The 18,765-nt window shown below is 42.2% G+C and overlaps 1 protein-coding gene across 6 annotated transcripts in view; it reads right to left on the bottom strand.

Annotated features, from left to right (window-relative positions):
* ULK4 (unc-51 like kinase 4) overlaps window positions 1-18,765 on the bottom strand; it is a 988,030-nt gene that overhangs the window by 235,929 nt on the left and 733,336 nt on the right. For all 6 annotated transcript variants that reach the window (XM_073678125.1, XM_073678126.1, XM_073678128.1 and 3 more), the window contains one exon: window positions 895-1,058. In XM_073678125.1, the coding sequence (XP_073534226.1) occupies window positions 895-1,058 (164 nt within the window). The remainder of the gene's footprint in view (window positions 1-894; window positions 1,059-18,765) is intronic.

Raw genomic sequence — 18,765 nt, 5'->3', positions numbered from 1 at the left:
ATATAATTTATACCAAAAACAGTGATTAATCTGGTTAGTCATATTGGACTGCTATTATTTTGAACACTACTGTGGGTGTCCACTGGAAATTTCTACATGTAAAATATAAATTGCTACAACATTAAAAAATAACATGATTTCTCATTTAATATCTAATTAATGAAACAAAAATTAAATACAAAATACATTAGTTTTAAGGAGAACTATCTTGTTATAACTATCTTTTATCATCTGCGTTCTTATGGCCTTACTAAATATGTATACAGAAAATTCTTTCAGAAAACAAAATGGAGCAAAGCATGAAGATTAAAAAAGGATGGGCCAAAGTTATTCCATCGGTTTTAATAGAGAAGTGAACTTAACACAAATGTATTAACATGAAAAGACACAATATCCCTCCATGTTTTATCTACATACTACAAAAGTAGAAAGTCATTTCCATTGGTGACACAGCAGATGTCTAGGTGGGAGCCCAGTTCTATCCAGACGTTTCATTGTTTCAGTGATGCGTTATCACAGGTCGTTCTCATCCTGTGACCTAGTCCTTAATGCCACCCCATAGAAGGCGAGGGGTGTTAGATCTGGCAATCATGGAGATCAGCACAAAATATGTTGAATCAACCTAAGACAACGCATCACTTAAACAGTGGAGTCTATATCTGAGGAAATACTCAAATGCGTCTGGACAGAACTGGACTACCACCTAGACATCTGCCGTGTCACCAATGGAAATCACTTTGTACTTTTATAGTGAACAGATAAAACTTATGTCTTTTCATGTTAATAAGTTTGTGTTATGTTCTCGTGAATACTGAAGCTATAAATCTGCACCATTCTTTTTGAGTCTCCCTGTATATTAAGTATACTGATGAATTGTATGCACTTTTCCCATACCTGAATGACCACTCGTACTACACCAGATGTGTATTTTAGAATGCAACGCAGAACGTCAAGCAGTGAAAGTAGCTGTGCATTAGCAGCTTTCAGACGACTTTTGTCAATGTCCAGATACAACGCTGCTGTTTCCACAATCAAGTTTGAAACATGATGGACCAACCCTGCACATATAAAATATACATTACCATGTTAACAAAAAAAGGTAATATACCAATTAATAATATCATGAAACAAAGTCATTCACTGAAAAGAACATAACATCCAAAGCATATCAGATAAAAAAAGCAGCCATACTTACCAATACCTGGTCACAATATTAATGCACCACAGGATGCAGCAGGCCCCATGAAATAGATTAAAGTTTCTTTCACATTCCTAATAAATATTACTATTACAGACAAACATCTAATGTTGAGCTCCAGTTTAGGATTATAAAAATATAATTATTTGTCCAGTCTTTTGATGAAAGTCTGTAGTCACTTTAGTTGACTGCAGACTTATTAATCCTTGCAGAGTATGCACCACACACCATTAGGATTCTCCAGTGTTGACGGTGAGAGCGGGCGGTTACGTAACCTTAAGTATGTGATTTGTATACATGCGGTCGTGTGCCAACTAGATGTGCTTGGCCTTGCTCAATAAACGTCAAATGAGCGAGGCCAAGCATGTCTAGTCGGAATGTGGCTTGAAGTATGTATATTGGGGGTAACACTGGAGAATCCTGACAGCGTGTGGTGCACACAGTGTAATTACTCAGAAGTCAGTAAGTCACTTGGAGTGACTGCAGACTTTCAACAAAAGATTGGCCAATCCTGTTAAGGTACTGTTTGCAGGTTTCTTTCCTTGTTTGGGGATTTCTTGCCCAATTTTAGGGCCATGGTTTTTGCATTTAACTTGAATGTTTTATTGTTTTTAACTTTTTTTGTCTAGTTTTTTTTTTTCATTAAAGAAGTTGTACAGTACTTTATATTACCCCCCCAATGTATCCCCCCGGGGCCCCTAAGACGTTTTGTAATTACCTTACGTTGCTCATAATGCCTGTGAGCGGCGCTATCGGTGGCCGCTCACAGACATCACGTGACCCCGTGCTGACGTCACGACAAGTGAGGCGTGACTCAGCGCTGGGGTACTGGGTTATGGGCGGGGGTTACCCCCCGCGTCACACCCAACATCCACCACGTGCTTTCCCAATGAATGGGGAGAGGCAGAGCGTGCGGTGGATGCCGGGTGTGACGCGGGAGGGGGGGTAACCCCGCCCACAGCCTGGCATCCACCTGGAGGGCGGAAGACAAAGACCCCTCAATGCTGCCAGCACTTGTCGTGACATCAGCGGATGTCAGAGCTGGCTGCAGCCGGGGGTCACGTGATGCCTGTGAGCGGCCAGTGATAGCGCCGCTCACAGGCATTATCTGCCATGTAAGGTAATTACAAAAAGTCTTAGGGACCCCGGGGGGGATACAATGGGGGGGGGGCTAATATAAAGTACTGGACAACTCCTTTAAAAATTAATTTAGCAGATTTACAGATGTGTGTCACTTTTTCTTTTTTGATATTCATTCACTTGTTAGCCTCTATCCACACCTGTATTCAGCTTTCCAATAATTTGATTTAGGTTCCTGTTTAACATGTGCACCTTCATTTACTTTAAAGGCGTTGTCCCCTTACAAAAAATGTTTTGCCCGTAAGCTCAGCTACCTGTAAAAAAAAAAAAAAAAAGCAAACTGAGATTTACTTACACTCACTAGGTCCTGCAGAGCCACTTAGCTCATTTTTAGTCTGCAGCACTGTGGACGTGATGCCACTGCTGCAGACAAACAACAGAGCCAAGGAAATGAAGACAGCACTGGACCTGGGGAGAGTACGCATAGTTTCCTTTAAGTAACTGTTATTACAAGTAGAACACACTCATCAAAGTTCTGCCGTCAGCACTGGTCCCAGGAGATGCACTTCGTCTTGGGTTCGACACTGAAGAGGGCGTCCTATGTCGGCACGAGACCATTGCAGAATATGATGGTGGCTTACTGATTGGTTCATTTCAGTAGCTAAGCCAGCCCCCATTTCTGTCACAGCCAATACATGGAGACAGAATGTGGCAGTCAACCAATCACCTTCATACACAGTACTTGACACAGTAAGCGCTGTATCAAACCAAAGTGTAGCACCACTGACGGTTATATATATGCGAGTAAGTTGTATAGATTTTAATTTTACACTAGAATAAAGAAAATAAAGATATTATCTAGCTGGACAACCCATTTAAAGCATGCAAGTATCATAATTGATAGAAAATGTATTAAATATGAATTCCCTGAAGATCAACAACTGTAGTGATCTGCAAATATAAAAAAGTTTTAAATATTCATAAGCCTATTTTTTATGCCACTTAAGCATAAGATAATATATAGTTTAATAATATGGTTGTACCTGCCAGAGCAAGGTTAACACGCTAAGGGCCCGTAAATTCATTTAACTTTTTTTTTTTTTTTTTTAATGTTTTGTTCTTCTGGTTCTTCATTATGTCTTCTGTTAGAGTATAAAATTATTATACAATGAATAAAAATCTCTAGACAACAGGAAAATGCTGTGTTCCTTACTAAATGAAAATGTTACCCTCATGACAATGAAGCCAAAGCTATCAACAGGAGAAGAAGCACAGTAGGAGAGATCAGTCAAGTACTGTATACCAGGGACTGGATGAACAAACCACCATGCACTAAGGGTGCACTTACACTGGCTGACTATCAAGAACTAGCGTTCCCAGGAAAGTTTATTTTCTGATAATTGTGCAGCTTACATTCTCTGATCACCCGGCAAATGAGTAAAATGCTCATTTGCAGGGTGAAATGATTTTTAAGCTTGCTTAAATATCCTCATTCTCGGCAGAACATTGTCTTGTGTAAACAGGACATGTGCTGCCAAGAATAATGACAGTCTATGCGAACAGAATGATCTATTACTGATCTTTCTAAGAGCATTAGAATTGTGGTCGGCCTATTTAAACAGATTATTGACTGACCACCAATTGGCTTGTATGTAGGCAATCAGTAGCCATTTAAATCCGTGAGTCGGCTAGTGTATACACACCTTAAAGGGGTATTCCCATCTCCAAGATTCTATCCCATATGTAGTAGGTGTAATAATAATAGCAAATACCTCCAATTAGAAATGTAGCATAGTTTTTCTAATTAGCGATGTCTCTTACCTCATGTGCAGACACTGCAGGACCTTAGGTATCCATGGTTACGTCCACTGATATAGTGACAGTTACTTAGCTAGTTCCTAGTGGTCGTAACCATGGATACCTAAGGTCCTGCAATGCCTGCACATGAGGAAATGGACATAGCCAATCAGAAAAACTATATTACATTTCTAATTGGAGGTATATGCTAATATTATTACACCTACTACACATTTGTATAACATCTTGGAGATGGGAATACCCCTTTAAGGTTTTTGCAACAGGACTCAAGAGCACCAAATACTGCAGTCAACAGGCCACTATATACAGGCACTGGAAAAAGCAAACTATCGAGTACCAGGGACTCAAATAACCCAAACTACTGGACCCTAGGGACAACAGAGATGTCACCACTTATCACTAGATCTGAAAAAATTAATTCATCATATAAAACTAGAAATATAATGCATTCACAATTGAACAGAAACTGCATGCTTAGTACTTCTGCTATGGAGGGGGAAATCCTGACATGATAAAATTTTGTATATACATTGAGCCCAACGACTATCCAAACCCGATGGAAGGAAACAGTGCACAAGTATAAAGGTAGTGAAGGATGACAAAACATAAGCTACTAAAATCTACATCGCTCAGATTCTGCATAAGAAGTGATGGATTTTTAATAATTAATGGCAGCATATATTAATTATAATTCACAGACATTTACATAAAAACGTGGCTTGCTTGCAGCACGCTTCTGAGAACATTGGCAGTGACTATCTTGTACTATGCACTTAGGCAAACAAATGGATTTTATTTTGCAGGATGAGATATTTATATAGCGAGAACAGATTTCTAAAAATGCTTTCCGAAGAGCAGGTCTAACAAGGGTTAATTTAATCATAGAAAAATGTTCTTGTGTTTGTTTGTTAAGCAAAAGGAAACTATGATAGGACTAAAAATAGCACAACCTTCAATTTGCATAAGAACGCTTTCCTTCTATTTCACTTTGGTGAAGAACATCCAGCTGTTCTACATTTTACATCATTTATAATCTACTTCTTTTTCGCATACCTTCTGCAAAAGAGAACGAGGAATTTAATGTCTTTATCTAGCCTGGCAAGAATAAAGCGTGTGAGCCATAGTCTGGGGTTCCCGGAAGAAGGTTTCACAATAATGCCATAGTCTTTCATCCCTAGGAGAGGGTTTCATAATAGAGTTTCATAGTTTGTACCCTTGGAAGAGGGTTTTACAATAGAGCCATAGTCTTGTACCCCTGGAAAAAGGTTTCATAACAGAGCCATAATCTTGTATGTCTGGAAGAGGGTTTCACACTAAAGCCACAGTCTTGTACCCTTGAAGATGGTTTAATAACAGTGTCATAGTCCTGTACCCCTGAAGAAGGTTTCACAGTAGAGCTATAGTCTTTGTTTGCCTGAAAAAGAGTTTCACAATAGAGCCATAATCTTGTACGTCTGGTAGAGGGTTTCACAGTACAGCCATACTATTTTACGTCTGGAAGAGGGTTTCACAATAGAGCCATAGTCTTGTACCCTTGAAGATGGTTTAACAATAGAGACATAGTTCTGTACCCTTGAAGATGGTTTAACAATAGAGACATAGTTCTGTACCCTTGAAGAGGGTTTCACAGTAGAGGCATAGTCTTGTGTGCCTAGAATATGGTTTCACAATAGAGCCATAGTCTTGTACCCTTGAAGATGGTTTAACAATAGAGACATAGTTCTGTACCCTTGAAGAGGGTTTCACAGTAGAGGCATAGTCTTGTGTGCCTAGAATATGGTTTCACAATAGAGCCATAGTCTTGTACCCTTGAATATGGTTTAACAATAGAGCCATAGTTCTGTACCCTTGAAGAGGGTTTCACAGTAGAGGCATAGTCTTGTGTGCCTAGAATATGGTTCCACAATAGAGCTATAGTCTTGTATGAAGGTCAGACAATAAGTAATGCCTCCTATTTTTTTTCTCCTTAAATAAGGTAGTTATGTTAAACTAGATGGTGGTCCGATTCTAACGCATTGGGTATTCTAGAATATGTATGCGGCCGACCGGGCGCAACTAATCAGCGAAGCAGTGTTTAAATGGGTTGTGCACTATTTTAAATTAACCCCCCAATGTATCCCCCCGGGGCCCCTAATGAATTTTGGAAGACCGGGGAGCAAGGCCGCCGGTCGGGGAACTTCTGCTGTGAGCAGCCGGAAGATGACCGGCTAGCACAGGGTGAGCGTGTAAGCGGGTGAGTGTGTGAGGGTGAGCGTGGGAGGGTGAGCGTGGGAGGGTGAGCATGGGAGCGTGTGAGGGTGAGCGTGGGAGCGTGAGAATGTGAGGGTGAGCGTGGGAGCGTGAGAATGTGAGCGTGTGAGGGTGAGCGTGTGAGGGTGAGCGTGTGAGCGTCAGAGCATCAGAGCGTGAGCGTCCGAGCGTGAGCGTCAGAGCATCAGAGCGTGAGCGTCCGAGCGTGAGCGTCAGAGCGTCCGAGCGTGAGCGTCCGAGCGTGAGCATCAGAGCGTGAGCATGAGCGTCAGAGCCTGAGCATGAGCGTCAGAGCCTGAGCATGAGCGTCAGAGCGTGAGCATGAGCGTCAGAGCGTGAGCGTCCGAGCGTGAGCGTCAGAGAGTGAGCGTCAGAGCGTCAGCATCTGAGCGTCAGAGCCTGAGCGTCAGAGCGTGAGCGTCTGAGCGTGAGCGTCAGAGCCTGAGCATGAGCATCAGAGCGTGAGCGTGAGCGTCAGAGCGTGAGCGCCCGAGCGTGAGCGTCAGAGCCTGAGCATGAGCGTTTGAGCGTGAGCGTCCGACCGTGAGCGTCAGAGCCTGAGCATAAGCATAAGAGCGTGAGCATGAGCGTCAGAGCATGAGCATTCGAGCGTCTGAGCGTGAGAGCGTGAGCGTCCGAGCGTGAGCGTCCGAGCGTGAGCATGAGCGTGAGCGTCCGAGCGTGAGCGTCCGAGCGTGAGCGTCAAAGCGTGAGCGTCCGAGTGTGAGCGTCAGAGCGTGTGAGCATGAGCGTGTGAGCATCTGAGCGTGAGCGTCAGAGCGTGAGCATCCGAGCGTGAGCGTCAGAGCATGAGGGTGAGCGTCTGAGGGTGAGCGTCCGAGGGTGAGCGTCCGAGGGTGAGCGTCCGAGGGTGAGCGTCCGAGGGTGAGCGTCCGAGGGTGAGCGTCCGAGCGTGAGAGTCAGAGCATGAGGGTGTGAGGGTGAGCGTCCGAGGGTGAGCGTCTGAGGGTGAGCGTCCGAGGGTGAGCGTCCGAGGGTGAGCGTCCGAGGGTGAGCGTCCGAGCGTGAGGGTGAGCATCTGAGGGTGAGCGTCTGAGGGTGTGAGTGTGAGCGTGTGCGGGTGAGCAGGTGAGTGTGAGCGTGTGCGGGTGAGCGTGTGAGGGTGAGCCGCTAACGGCCGCCATCTTTTTCTGAAATCCCGCGTCGCTGATTGGCCGCGGCCTGACCAATCAGCGACGTGTGATTTCCTGGACAGACAGACAGACGGGATAAGACAATTATATATATTAGATATTCGAATTTGGCACAATTCCTCAAACCTTCTTCTCCAATCCACAGCAATTGCAACTTCCTGCACCAACAGGTGGCAGGACTGTATCCATTTGCAAAATGGCTGACATCGATGTTCGTATTAGACAACGTTCTGTGATTGAATTCTTGCATACAGAAGGTGAAACGCCCATTCGAATTCATGAGAGACTGAAAAATGTGTACGGTGATGCAATAGTGGATGTCAGTATGGTCAGACGATGGGTTCGTCGCTGTAACACAGCTGAAGGGCCATCACCGTTGGCTGACAAAATGCGGAGTGGCAGGCCAGTAACCGCAGTGACTCCAAGCAACATTCAGCGAGTCGATGACATCATTCGTGGTGACTGCCGGGTGACTGCAGATGAATTGTGTGCCATTATCTGCCTCAGTAAAGGCAGTGTGATGAAAATTATTGGACAACTGGGATACAGAAAAGTTTGTGCACGGTGGGTCCCAAGAATGCTTTTTACCATGCTGGAATACATGCCCTTGTTAAACGGTGGACCAAGACTGTGGAAATGGATGGAGATTATATTGAAAAGTGACAAATTAATCGTTAATGTTGTGGTTTTCAACCTATGTAATTGCATTTAAATTTCTTGCAAATTAAAAGGAGAAAAAAAAATAGGAGGCATTACTTATTGACTGACCCTCGTACATTTGGAAGAGGGTTTCAAAATAATGATAGTCTTGTAACCCTGGAAGAAGGTTTCACAATAAAGCCATAATCTTGTTAATCTGAAAGAGGGTTTCACAGTAGAGACATATTATTGTACGTCTGAAAGACGGGTTTACAATAGAGACATAGCCTTGTAACCCTGGAAGAGGATTTCACAATAGAGCCATAGTCTTACACGACTTGGGAAAGGTTTAAAAAAAGAGACATAATCCTGTACGTCTAGAACTAAGTTTCACAATAGAGCCACAGTCTTGTACCACTGAAGAGTTTCACAGTAGAGCCATAGTTTTGTACTCTTGAAGAGGGTTTCACAGAAAAGTCAGTCTTTCCCGCCTGGAAAAGGGTTTCACAGCTTCCCACCTGTGTCAAAAAATGGCACCCAATCTTTCTCTACCAGCAACATTCTGCGCAGCTTTCTTACTCCATGAGTGCCACAACATAGCCAAAGACTGCCACAGAGGAAATGGCTAATTGATTGTCACTTTACAGAGTTAAGACACTGCACTTTCGTTCCCAGGGCATAATACTCATTTGTTTTGTAGATCATAGAGATGCGCGTTTCCATCTACTTGACGGAGACTACTCCATACCTACATGGACACTGACTGAGATACTTACACTTGCCTCACCAAACAGACCTGACTGTTCTCTGAGCATGATGTTCCACCATCTTCATTGCCAGCAGCCACAGCATAACTGCTCTTTGTAGATAATCAGCACTATCAGAGCTTTATAGCTGGTGAGTAGATAACACAGAAGAACCGGCACTATTCAGATCACCTACAGTACAGACCAAAAGTTTGGACACACCTTCTCATTTAAAGATTTTTCTGTATTTTCTTGACTATGAAAATTGTACATTCACACTGAAGGCATCAAAACTAAGAATTAACACATGTGGAATTATATAGTTAACAAAAAAGTGTGAAACAACTGAAAATATGTCTTATATTCTAGGTTCTTCAAAGTAGCCACCTTTTGCTTTGATGACTGCTTTGCACACTCTTGGCATTCTCTTGATGAGCTTCAAGAGGTAGTCACCGGAAATGGTCTTCCAACAATCTTGAAGGGGTTCCTAGAGATGCTTAGCACTTGTTGGCCGTTTTGCCTTCACTCTGCGGTCCAGCTCACCCCAAACCATCTCGACTGGGTTCAGGTCTGGTGACTGTGGAGGCCAGGTCATCTGGCGTAGCACCCCATCACTCTCCTTCTTGGTCAAATATCCCTTACACAGCCTGGAGGTGTGTTTGGGGGTCACTGTCCTGTTGAAAAATAAATGATGGTCCAACTAAACGCAAACCGGATGGAATAGCATGCTGCTGCAAGATGCTGTGGTAGCCATGCTGGTTCAGTATGCCTTCAATTTTGAATAAATCCCCAACAGTGTCACCAGCAAAGCACCCCCACACCATCACACCTCCTCCTCCATGCTTCACGGTGGGAACCAGGCATGTAGAGTCCATCCATTCACCTTTTCTGCGTCGCACAAAGACACGGTGGTTAAAACCAAAGATCTCAAATTTGGACTCATCAGACCAAAGCACAGACTTCCACTTCATTTCTTAAAGTAATGATGGCCACTCGTTTTTCTTTACTTAGCGGCTTTTTTCTTGCCATAGTACAAATTCTAACAGTCTATTCAGTAGGACTATCAGCTGTGTATCCACCAGACTTCTGCACAACACAACTGATGATCCCAACCCCATTTATAAAGCAAGAAATCCTACTTATTAAACCTGACAGGGCACACCTGTGAAGTGAAAACCATTTCCGGTGACTACCTCTTGAAGCTCATCAAGAGAATACCAAGAGTCTGCAAAGCAGTCATCAAAGCAAAAGGTGGCTACTTTGAAGAACCTAGAATATAAGACATATTTTCAGTTGTTTCACACTTTTTTGTTAAGTATATAATTCCACATGTGTTAATTCATAGTTTTGATGCCTTCAGTGTGAATGTACAATTTTCATAGTCAAGAAAATACAGAAAAATCTTTAAATGAGGTGTGTCCAAACTTTTGGTCTGTACTGTACCTTCACAGAGTTCATTGAGCGTCAGTCCACAGGGCTTTATACTCTTCCATTCTAACATCAGTAATAGTAAGATCAAGGCTTGTGAAAAGTTTTCCATTTTGTCACAGATCACTGAATTATAACCAGCTGTCTCTCCACATGATTCTTTTGGATTTGTATCCGATTTTGTAAGTCAAAATTTCCTAATTGAAGAATTGAATATTGGAGTGTGCTGTGTTTTCTATATGGATTACACGAGCAACTCTCAACTGTCTCTTAGACATAACTTTAGCTTCTGAAAATATATTACCTCTCGCTGTCCCTAGTTATATTGTTTTATCTTGTGGTGGATTCCACATGGAATCTCTGAACATACAGCAAGTCTGGTAGGAAATTTTGTTTGATGTTCCTCTAATTCCATGGAAGCAAACATTGGCTTAGAAGCCTAACTTCTTAGCAATATACAGAGTTTTGCAGAAGTACATCTAGTCCTGAACACCGCTAGCTACATCCCCCTACTCAATCACTTTAAATGGTTGTTCCAGTATAGACAGTTCCATCTCATTTGGAGGGTCCATCCCATATATACAGATTGTAAAGAGCTGATTCTTCTAGGGCCCGCCAGAATCAACTGGATATTATACAATATTTTTCACTGCAGCTGTACCACAGTAAGAGAAACAGAGGTCAGTGCTGTTAATTAAATCACAAAAGCACTGGCTAGGTATCGGGCCCGACTATGAGCCCTTTCTAAAAACTTACAAAAATGACACTTAAAAGCAAAGCGATATTTGAAAGATTTCTTATTATGCAAACTATGTATTACAGATGTGACCGTCAGAAACAGGTGGGCTGCTAAATACTGTGGGATAGTTTTTGGCTTAACCCATTATGACTGACAAGGTCCATCCAAGTCATTTTTCTAATGCATAAGGCACAACCATGCTTGTGGTGTAAGGAATAAGGTGTAAGCAAGGGAAGTTTTTATGGTATAAGGAAAAGAAGACTTGTGTGGAGTGCTTTGCTAAATTTAGAACCCCATGTGCACCATTTTGATAAATGTGGCTTAATTTGAATACTTTATGTCGAGCTGTAAATTCACACACTGGGAGACATTACTGATAAAACTCCCACTTATATTAATACAGTCTAAACTAAAAAAAACAACAATATGCTGGAGTTTAACAATAGTTTAACAATTTAATACTTAGTCTCCAGAGCTTAAGCAATACTCACCAATTACCGTACATGAAAATCACTTCTATTATGTAAAAAAAAAAAAAATCACTGCGTATATGCATTCTAAAATTTCTAATTGAATCTTTTCTCGATTATAAGTAATTAGAATTGTATTTTGTGCACTGAAATGTAACTGTCAGTGTTTCGCTTACATTTGCTCAATATAATTACGGTGGTTTTTTACCAGTTGTGCTATTTTGGCTTTTTCTAAGCTTCAAGTTTACACGTGCTGATAGTAATTGACTGAAACAAAGGGAACTTTGCGTAAACTGGTTTATCGAAGCGTTTTCATAAAAGATGTCTTATGTGAAACAGAAATTATATATTAGGGAAGAGCAATGTAAAACTATATTTCTCAAACAGCATATTTTAGGGCAAAGCATGCATTACATAATTTTCTGCTAAATACACCAAGGTGCTATTATTGGTTCATTGTTTAAAAAATATATCAAGTCGCAGAAGTATATGATTCCTAAGTGTACAAAAGCAGCACTGCAACGTCTATTGTGATCAGAGGCTGTACAGATAATTGTAGTTTGTCCTGATGAAGAGGTACGACTACCTCGAAACGCGTTGACAAATAAAAAACACATCCATACTGTATTTGGTTTCTTATTGTATATTGGATCTCCGGCAGCAGGGATTTACATCCACCTTATCACCTAACAAGCTAACAAAGGGGTTGTGACTGTCACAACCAAACCAGGTGAGCAAATGCCGTTTTATCTTTTTCCCTTGTAAACAGGATACGACTTATTGTGCTTATTGTCGCTCCAGCTTTTTATTTTACTGAGGCTGTACAAGGCACATGTTCTTTTATCAATGCCGTTTAGTGCCTCCACATGGTGCTGTATTATTTTATAGAATTTTTGTATCTGGCAGTTGAATATAGATTTACACAAGAAAAAAACTAGTACAGAAAGGCCTCATAGAAGACTTTTATTTGTAGGGTTGTAATACAGTCTAGTATATGTTGCTATAAACATGAAAGTGTCAGGATGTATAATGATCGATAGTGAGTGATTTAAAAGGATTGCATTGAATTGTAACTCAAAAATAAAAGTTGAATAAACCATCACAGCTGAGGATTACCAATATGCACCAAAAGAAAAAAAAAAAGTTTTATATCTGTGATCATAGATAAAAATATTTGTCGTGTTTTTTTAATTTTTTTTTTTCACCACAAAACAAATGTATTGAAAAGAATGGTCTTCAGGCCCTATCTTAGGTGGTGTCTTTCAAGTTAGGCCAGTTTCACATGCCATTTTTTGTCATATGTGAAATACAATCTGCTTTTTTACAGCACACTAAATTCATCTTTGGTCTGTGTCAGTTTTAACAGTTAATGAAACCATTTTTTACTATGATGAAAAGAAAAAATCTTTACTACTTCTTCTACTACTAGGCTTATTGTAAATCGATTTGCAAGACCGGTCCATGGGCCAAGTCAGTAATCTGTGGCCACTGGACAGAAGCCCTGAGAACCGCGTCTTACCAGATGGGATACGTGTCTCCTCTTTTGATTGGCCAGTCTGACGCGATGTCATATGTGCACCACAATGATGTGCCAGGCTGGCTCATCAAAAGAAGAGCCACCGATGATGGGAGAAAGGAAGCGGTTCTCAAGGATCCCATCCAGCGGTCACAGATTGCAGACGTGGCCAATGGACCGAGTCCTGTACCTACTTTATCTGGTACTCATTGAACGGTAGAATACAGACAGGACACAGATGAAATCTGCTTTTTATCTGTTGTTTTATTTCACAAATTACCATTGATTTGCATTGGTTAGTTTGATCCGAAACACAGATCAAAGTAGGACAAGTCCTAGGACATGTTTTTTTGCAATCGGTCTGCAAAAAAAAAAGGATGTGTGGGAAGGCACATTCATTGTAATGAATCAAAGATCTATCAGAAAAGATAACAGCACTTTCCAAAAAAAGTGATATTTAGAAGAGTCATCATTGCAAGGTAAAGGGGTTGTTTGGTGAAAACAAGTTATTACCCATCCACAGAATTGCTAACTTATTGAACGATGGGGTCCGGCTGAGATATGGACCGATCGGCAGAAGGAGGCACTATTATACTGGTTACAATGCAGTGGCAGCGTGCATGCTTAACCGCAGCTCCATCAATTCCTTATGGGGTTACTGACAATGCACTGGGCTATTTTCGGCAGCCCCATAGAGAATGAATGGAGCAGAGGTCAGGTGTCCGGAGGAGTCCTGAGGAGATAATTTGCATATTCCCACTGCATTTTGGGGTAAGTGAAGAGTCTCCGCGAGCTCAAAGAACACTGGATTTTGGCTGTTGGAGCGGAAAAGAGGACATCGGTAAACCAGGGGAGGAGTCCTGAGGAGATAATTTGCATATTCCCACTGCATTTTGGGGTAAGTGAAGAGTCTCCGCGAGCTCAAAGAACACTGGATTTTGGCTGTTGGAGCGGAAAAGAGGACATCGGTAAACCAGGGGAGGAGTCCTGAGGAGATAATTTGCATATTCCCACTGCATTTTGGGGTAAGTGAAGAGTCTCCGCGAGCTCAAAGAACACTGGATTTTGGCTGTTGGAGCGGAAAAGAGGACATCGGTAAACCAGGGGAGGAGTCCTGAGGAGATAATTTGCATATTCCCACTGCATTTTGGGGTAAGTGAAGAGTCTCCGCGAGCTCAAAGAACACTGGATTTTGGCTGTTGGAGCGGAAAAGAGGACATCGGTAAACCAGGGGAGGAGTCCTGAGGAGATAATTTGCATATTCCCACTGCATTTTGGGGTAAGTGAAGAGTCTCCGCGAGCTCAAAGAACACTGGATTTTGGCTGTTGGAGCGGAAAAGAGGACATCGGTAAACCAGGGGAGGAGTCCTGAGGAGATAATTTGCATATTCCCACTGCATTTTGGGGTAAGTGAAGAGTCTCCGCGAGCTCAAAGAACACTGGATTTTGGCTGTTGGAGCGGAAAAGAGGACATCGGTAAACCAGGGGAGGAGTCCTGAGGAGATAATTTGCATATTCCCACTGCATTTTGGGGTAAGTGAAGAGTCTCCGCGAGCTCAAAGAACACTGGATTTTGGCTGTTGGAGCGGAAAAGAGGACATCGGTAAACCAGGGGAGGAGTCCTGAGGAGATAATTTGCATATTCCCACTGCATTTTGGGGTAAGTGAAGAGTCTCCGCGAGCTCAAAGAACACTGGATTTTGGCTGTTGGAGCGGAAAAGAGGACATCGGTAAACCAGGGGAGGAGTCCTGAGGAGATAATTTGCATATTCCCACTGCATTTTGGGGTAAGTGAAGAGTCTCCGCGAGCTCAAAGAACACTGGATTTTGGCTGTTGGAGCGGAAAAGAGGACATCGGTAAACCAGGGGAGGAGTCCTGAGGAGATAATTTGCATATTCCCACTGCATTTTGGGGTTAGTGAAGAGTCTCCGCGAGCTCAAAGAACACTGGATTTTGGCTGTTGGAGCGGAAAAGAGGACATCGGTAAACCAGGGGAGGAGTCCTGAGGAGATAATTTGCATATTCCCACTGCATTTTGGGGTAAGTGAAGAGTCTCCGCGAGCTCAAAGAACACTGGATTTTGGCTGTTGGAGCGGAAAAGAGGACATCGGTAAACCAGGGGAGGAGTCCTGAGGAGATAATTTGCATATTCCCACTGCATTTTGGGGTAAGTGAAGAGTCTCCGCGAGCTCAAAGAACACTGGATTTTGGCTGTTGGAGCGGAAAAGAGGACATCGGTAAACCAGGGGAGGAGTCCTGAGGAGATAATTTGCATATTCCCACTGCATTTTGGGGTAAGTGAAGAGTCTCCGCGAGCTCAAAGAACACTGGATTTTGGCTGTTGGAGCGGAAAAGAGGACATCGGTAAACCAGGGGAGGAGTCCTGAGGAGATAATTTGCATATTCCCACTGCATTTTGGGGTAAGTGAAGAGTCTCCGCAAGCTCAAAGAACACTGGATTTTGGCTGTTGGAGCGGAAAAGAGGACATCGGTAAACCAGGGGAGGAGTCCTGAGGAGATAATTTGCATATTCCCACTGCATTTTGGGGTAAGTGAAGAGTCTCCGCAAGCTCAAAGAACACTGGATTTTGGCTGTTGGAGCGGAAAAGAGGACATCGGTAAACCAGGGGAGGAGTCCTGAGGAGATAATTTGCATATTCCCACTGCATTTTGGGGTAAGTGAAGAGTCTCCGCAAGCTCAAAGAACACTGGATTTTGGCTGTTGGAGCGGAAAAGAGGACATCGGTAAACCGCGCGCCTACCGGCGCGCGCATTTTGAAGCTTTTTTTTTAAGCTTTTTTCACTGTTTTCAGAACATTAACAATAAGAACATGGAAGAGTCCAGGAGCCATTTGGTGAGCTGCATATCCTGCTACATGTTCACAGACTTGCCAGTGGAAAAGCCAGACTTCACATGCCAGAAATGCAAGCTTGTGTCCCTGTTGGAGGAAAAGTTGCGAAATCTAGAAGAGAGGTTAACTACCTTGAAAATCATTAAGGAAGGTGAAGAGTTCTTAGACAGAGCAGAATTATCTCTTCATGATTCAGAAAGAGAAGAAATCCGAACTGCACCTGACGAAACAGAGGAATGGAAGCATGTGACCCACAGAAGCAGGAGGATCGAGAGGCAGTCAGCACCCATACTGCTCAGGAACCAGTACCAGGCTCTCACACAGGAGAACCATGAAGAAATACAGCAAGATAAGACTTTGCCAGCAATGAATAACCTTGTAAGCCCTCAGAATCCTCCTGGATGGAGAAAGAAGAATGTTGTGAAGAAAAAACGGAGAGTGGTGGTCATGGGGGATTCCCTGTTAAGAGGAACAGAGGCCGCTATCTGCAGACCAGACATAACCTCAAGAGAAATGTGCTGTCTTCCAGGAGCAAAAATTAAAGATGTGTCTGACAGGATATCAAGACTCTTCAGACCTACAGATCACTACCCATTCCTGCTAATACATGTGGGGACAAATGACACCGCAAGAAAGGACCTGGAAACCATCTGCAGTGACTTTGAAGACTTAGGCAAGAAAGTGAAAGAATTGGGAGCGCAGGTGGTCTTCTCATCCATCTTCCCAGTGGATGGCCATGGAACAATGAGGTGGAATAAGATTCTACAGGTGAACAACTGGCTACGTCGATGGTGCCGTCAACAAGGATTTGGATTTCTGGATCACGGAATGAATTACCTATACGATGGACTACTTGCTAGAGATGGGGTGCACCTTACGAAGACTGGAAAACATGTATTTGGAAGTCGCCTTGCTACACTCATCAGAAGAGCTTTAAACTAGAACAATGTGGGAAGGGAAGCAAAAGGCCAGAAAAAGCCATACAGCTGACAAATACTATTGAGATCTCTGCTACTGGAAGTGGAAAAGAAGAACAAAGACAAAAAAATCTAAATAATAAAAATATGGGAGGAAGAGAAACCAATCACAAACTAAAATGTTTTTATACAAATGCACAAAGCATGGGCAACAAACAAGGAGAATTGGAACTACTAATGCAGGAAAAGGAATATGATGTCATTGGAATCACTGAAACTTGGTGGGACGATACACATGATTGGAATAAAAGGCTAAAAGGATACAACTTATTTGCAAGAAACAGACTTGATAAACGAGGAGGAGGTGTTGCATTGTATGTTAGAAAAGCGTATATCTGCACAGAGATTGAAGCTTCAGAGACTGGGAGTTCTGTGGAAACTGTTTGGGTAAGAATACAAGGAGAGAACAACAGAAAGGACACCATTGTAGGCATTTACTACAGGCCACCTGGGCAAGCTGAAGATATGGATGAACTCTTTATGTATCAAATGACCAAGTTCTCCAAAAAATATGACGTAGTGGTCATGGGAGATTTCAACTATCCAGACATTTGTTGGGAGTCTCTCTCAAGTAAAACTAACAGGTCAAGCAAATTCTTATCCTCTCTTGCTGACAACTTTATCTTCCAAAAGGTAGGGAAAAAAACAAGGGGATCTGCTACTTTGGATCTAATCCTTATAAACAGGGAGGAAATGGTTGAGGAGGTAAAGGTGGCTGGGACCCTAGGAGGCAGCGATCATGCTATTATAGAATTTTGGATAACTAGAGGAGGAAGACATGTGAAGACTCAAACTTCAAGGTTAGATTTTAGAAAGGCAGATTTTAAGAGACTCAGAAAGAGAATAGGAGGGATCCAATGGCTGGATGTCCTTAAGGACAAAAATGTCCAGGAAGGATGGGAAATTTTTAAAAATGAGATTCTCAAAGCACAATCGTTAACAATCCCGAAAAGTAGGAAGAATGGGAAGCATTTAAGGAAACCAGGATGGATGAACACAGAACTTAAACACATGCTAAAAAGAAAGAAAGAAATGTTTATTAAATGGAAAGAGGGAGGCATATCTAAAGAAGATTATAATGCAGTCTGCAGATCCTGCAGGGCACGTATCAGGTTAGCTAAAGCTGACAATGAATTAAGGCTTGCAAGAGATGTCAAAAGCAATAAAAAAGGATTTTGGGGGTATGTCAAAAGTAAAAGAAAAGTCAAAGATGCTATAGGATTTTTACAGGATGAAAATGGAGAAATGGTAAGAGAGGATGTTGAGAAGGCCGAACTTTTTAATTCCTATTTTGCATCTGTTTTCTCTCAGAAAGAAAATGTAACATCAACTGATCTTCACTGTCCTTTTAAAGGAATAGAGGAATCCAAGTTATCAGTAAACAGAAAGATTGTGAGGGAATATTTAGCTAACATAAATGAGTTCAAGTCTCCAGGTCCAGATGAATTACACCCCAGAGTACTGAAGGAGATTGTAGAAGAAATTTTAGAACCACTCTCCATAATCTTTGAAAATTCTTGGAGAACAGGAGAAGTCCCAGAAGACTGGAGAAGAGCAAATGTTGTTCCTATCTTCAAAAAGGGGAAGAAGGTGGACCCAGGGAACTATAGGCCGGTGAGTCTGACTTCTATACCAGGAAAGATCTTTGAACAAATTATTAAACAACATGTATGTAAGTACATGGATAAGAATGAAGTGATTAACCAGAGTCAGCATGGGTTTGTAACTAACAAGTCATGTCAGACTAACTTAATTTCCTTCTATGACAGAATCACTGACTGGGTGGATCAGGGAAATGCTGTAGATATAGTATATCTTGACTTCAGCAAAGCATTTGACAAAGTATCTCACATCATCCTTATTGAAAAAATGACCAAGTATGCAATGGACCAGGCAA

The sequence above is a fragment of the Phyllobates terribilis genome, unplaced genomic scaffold (assembly GCF_046119375.1).
Source record: "Phyllobates terribilis strain yellow unplaced genomic scaffold, ASM4611937v1 Scaffold_4__5_contigs__length_816908805, whole genome shotgun sequence".
In the NCBI taxonomy this organism is placed as follows: Eukaryota; Metazoa; Chordata; class Amphibia; order Anura; family Dendrobatidae; genus Phyllobates; species Phyllobates terribilis.
This window is presented reverse-complemented; position numbering and strand designations above follow the sequence as displayed.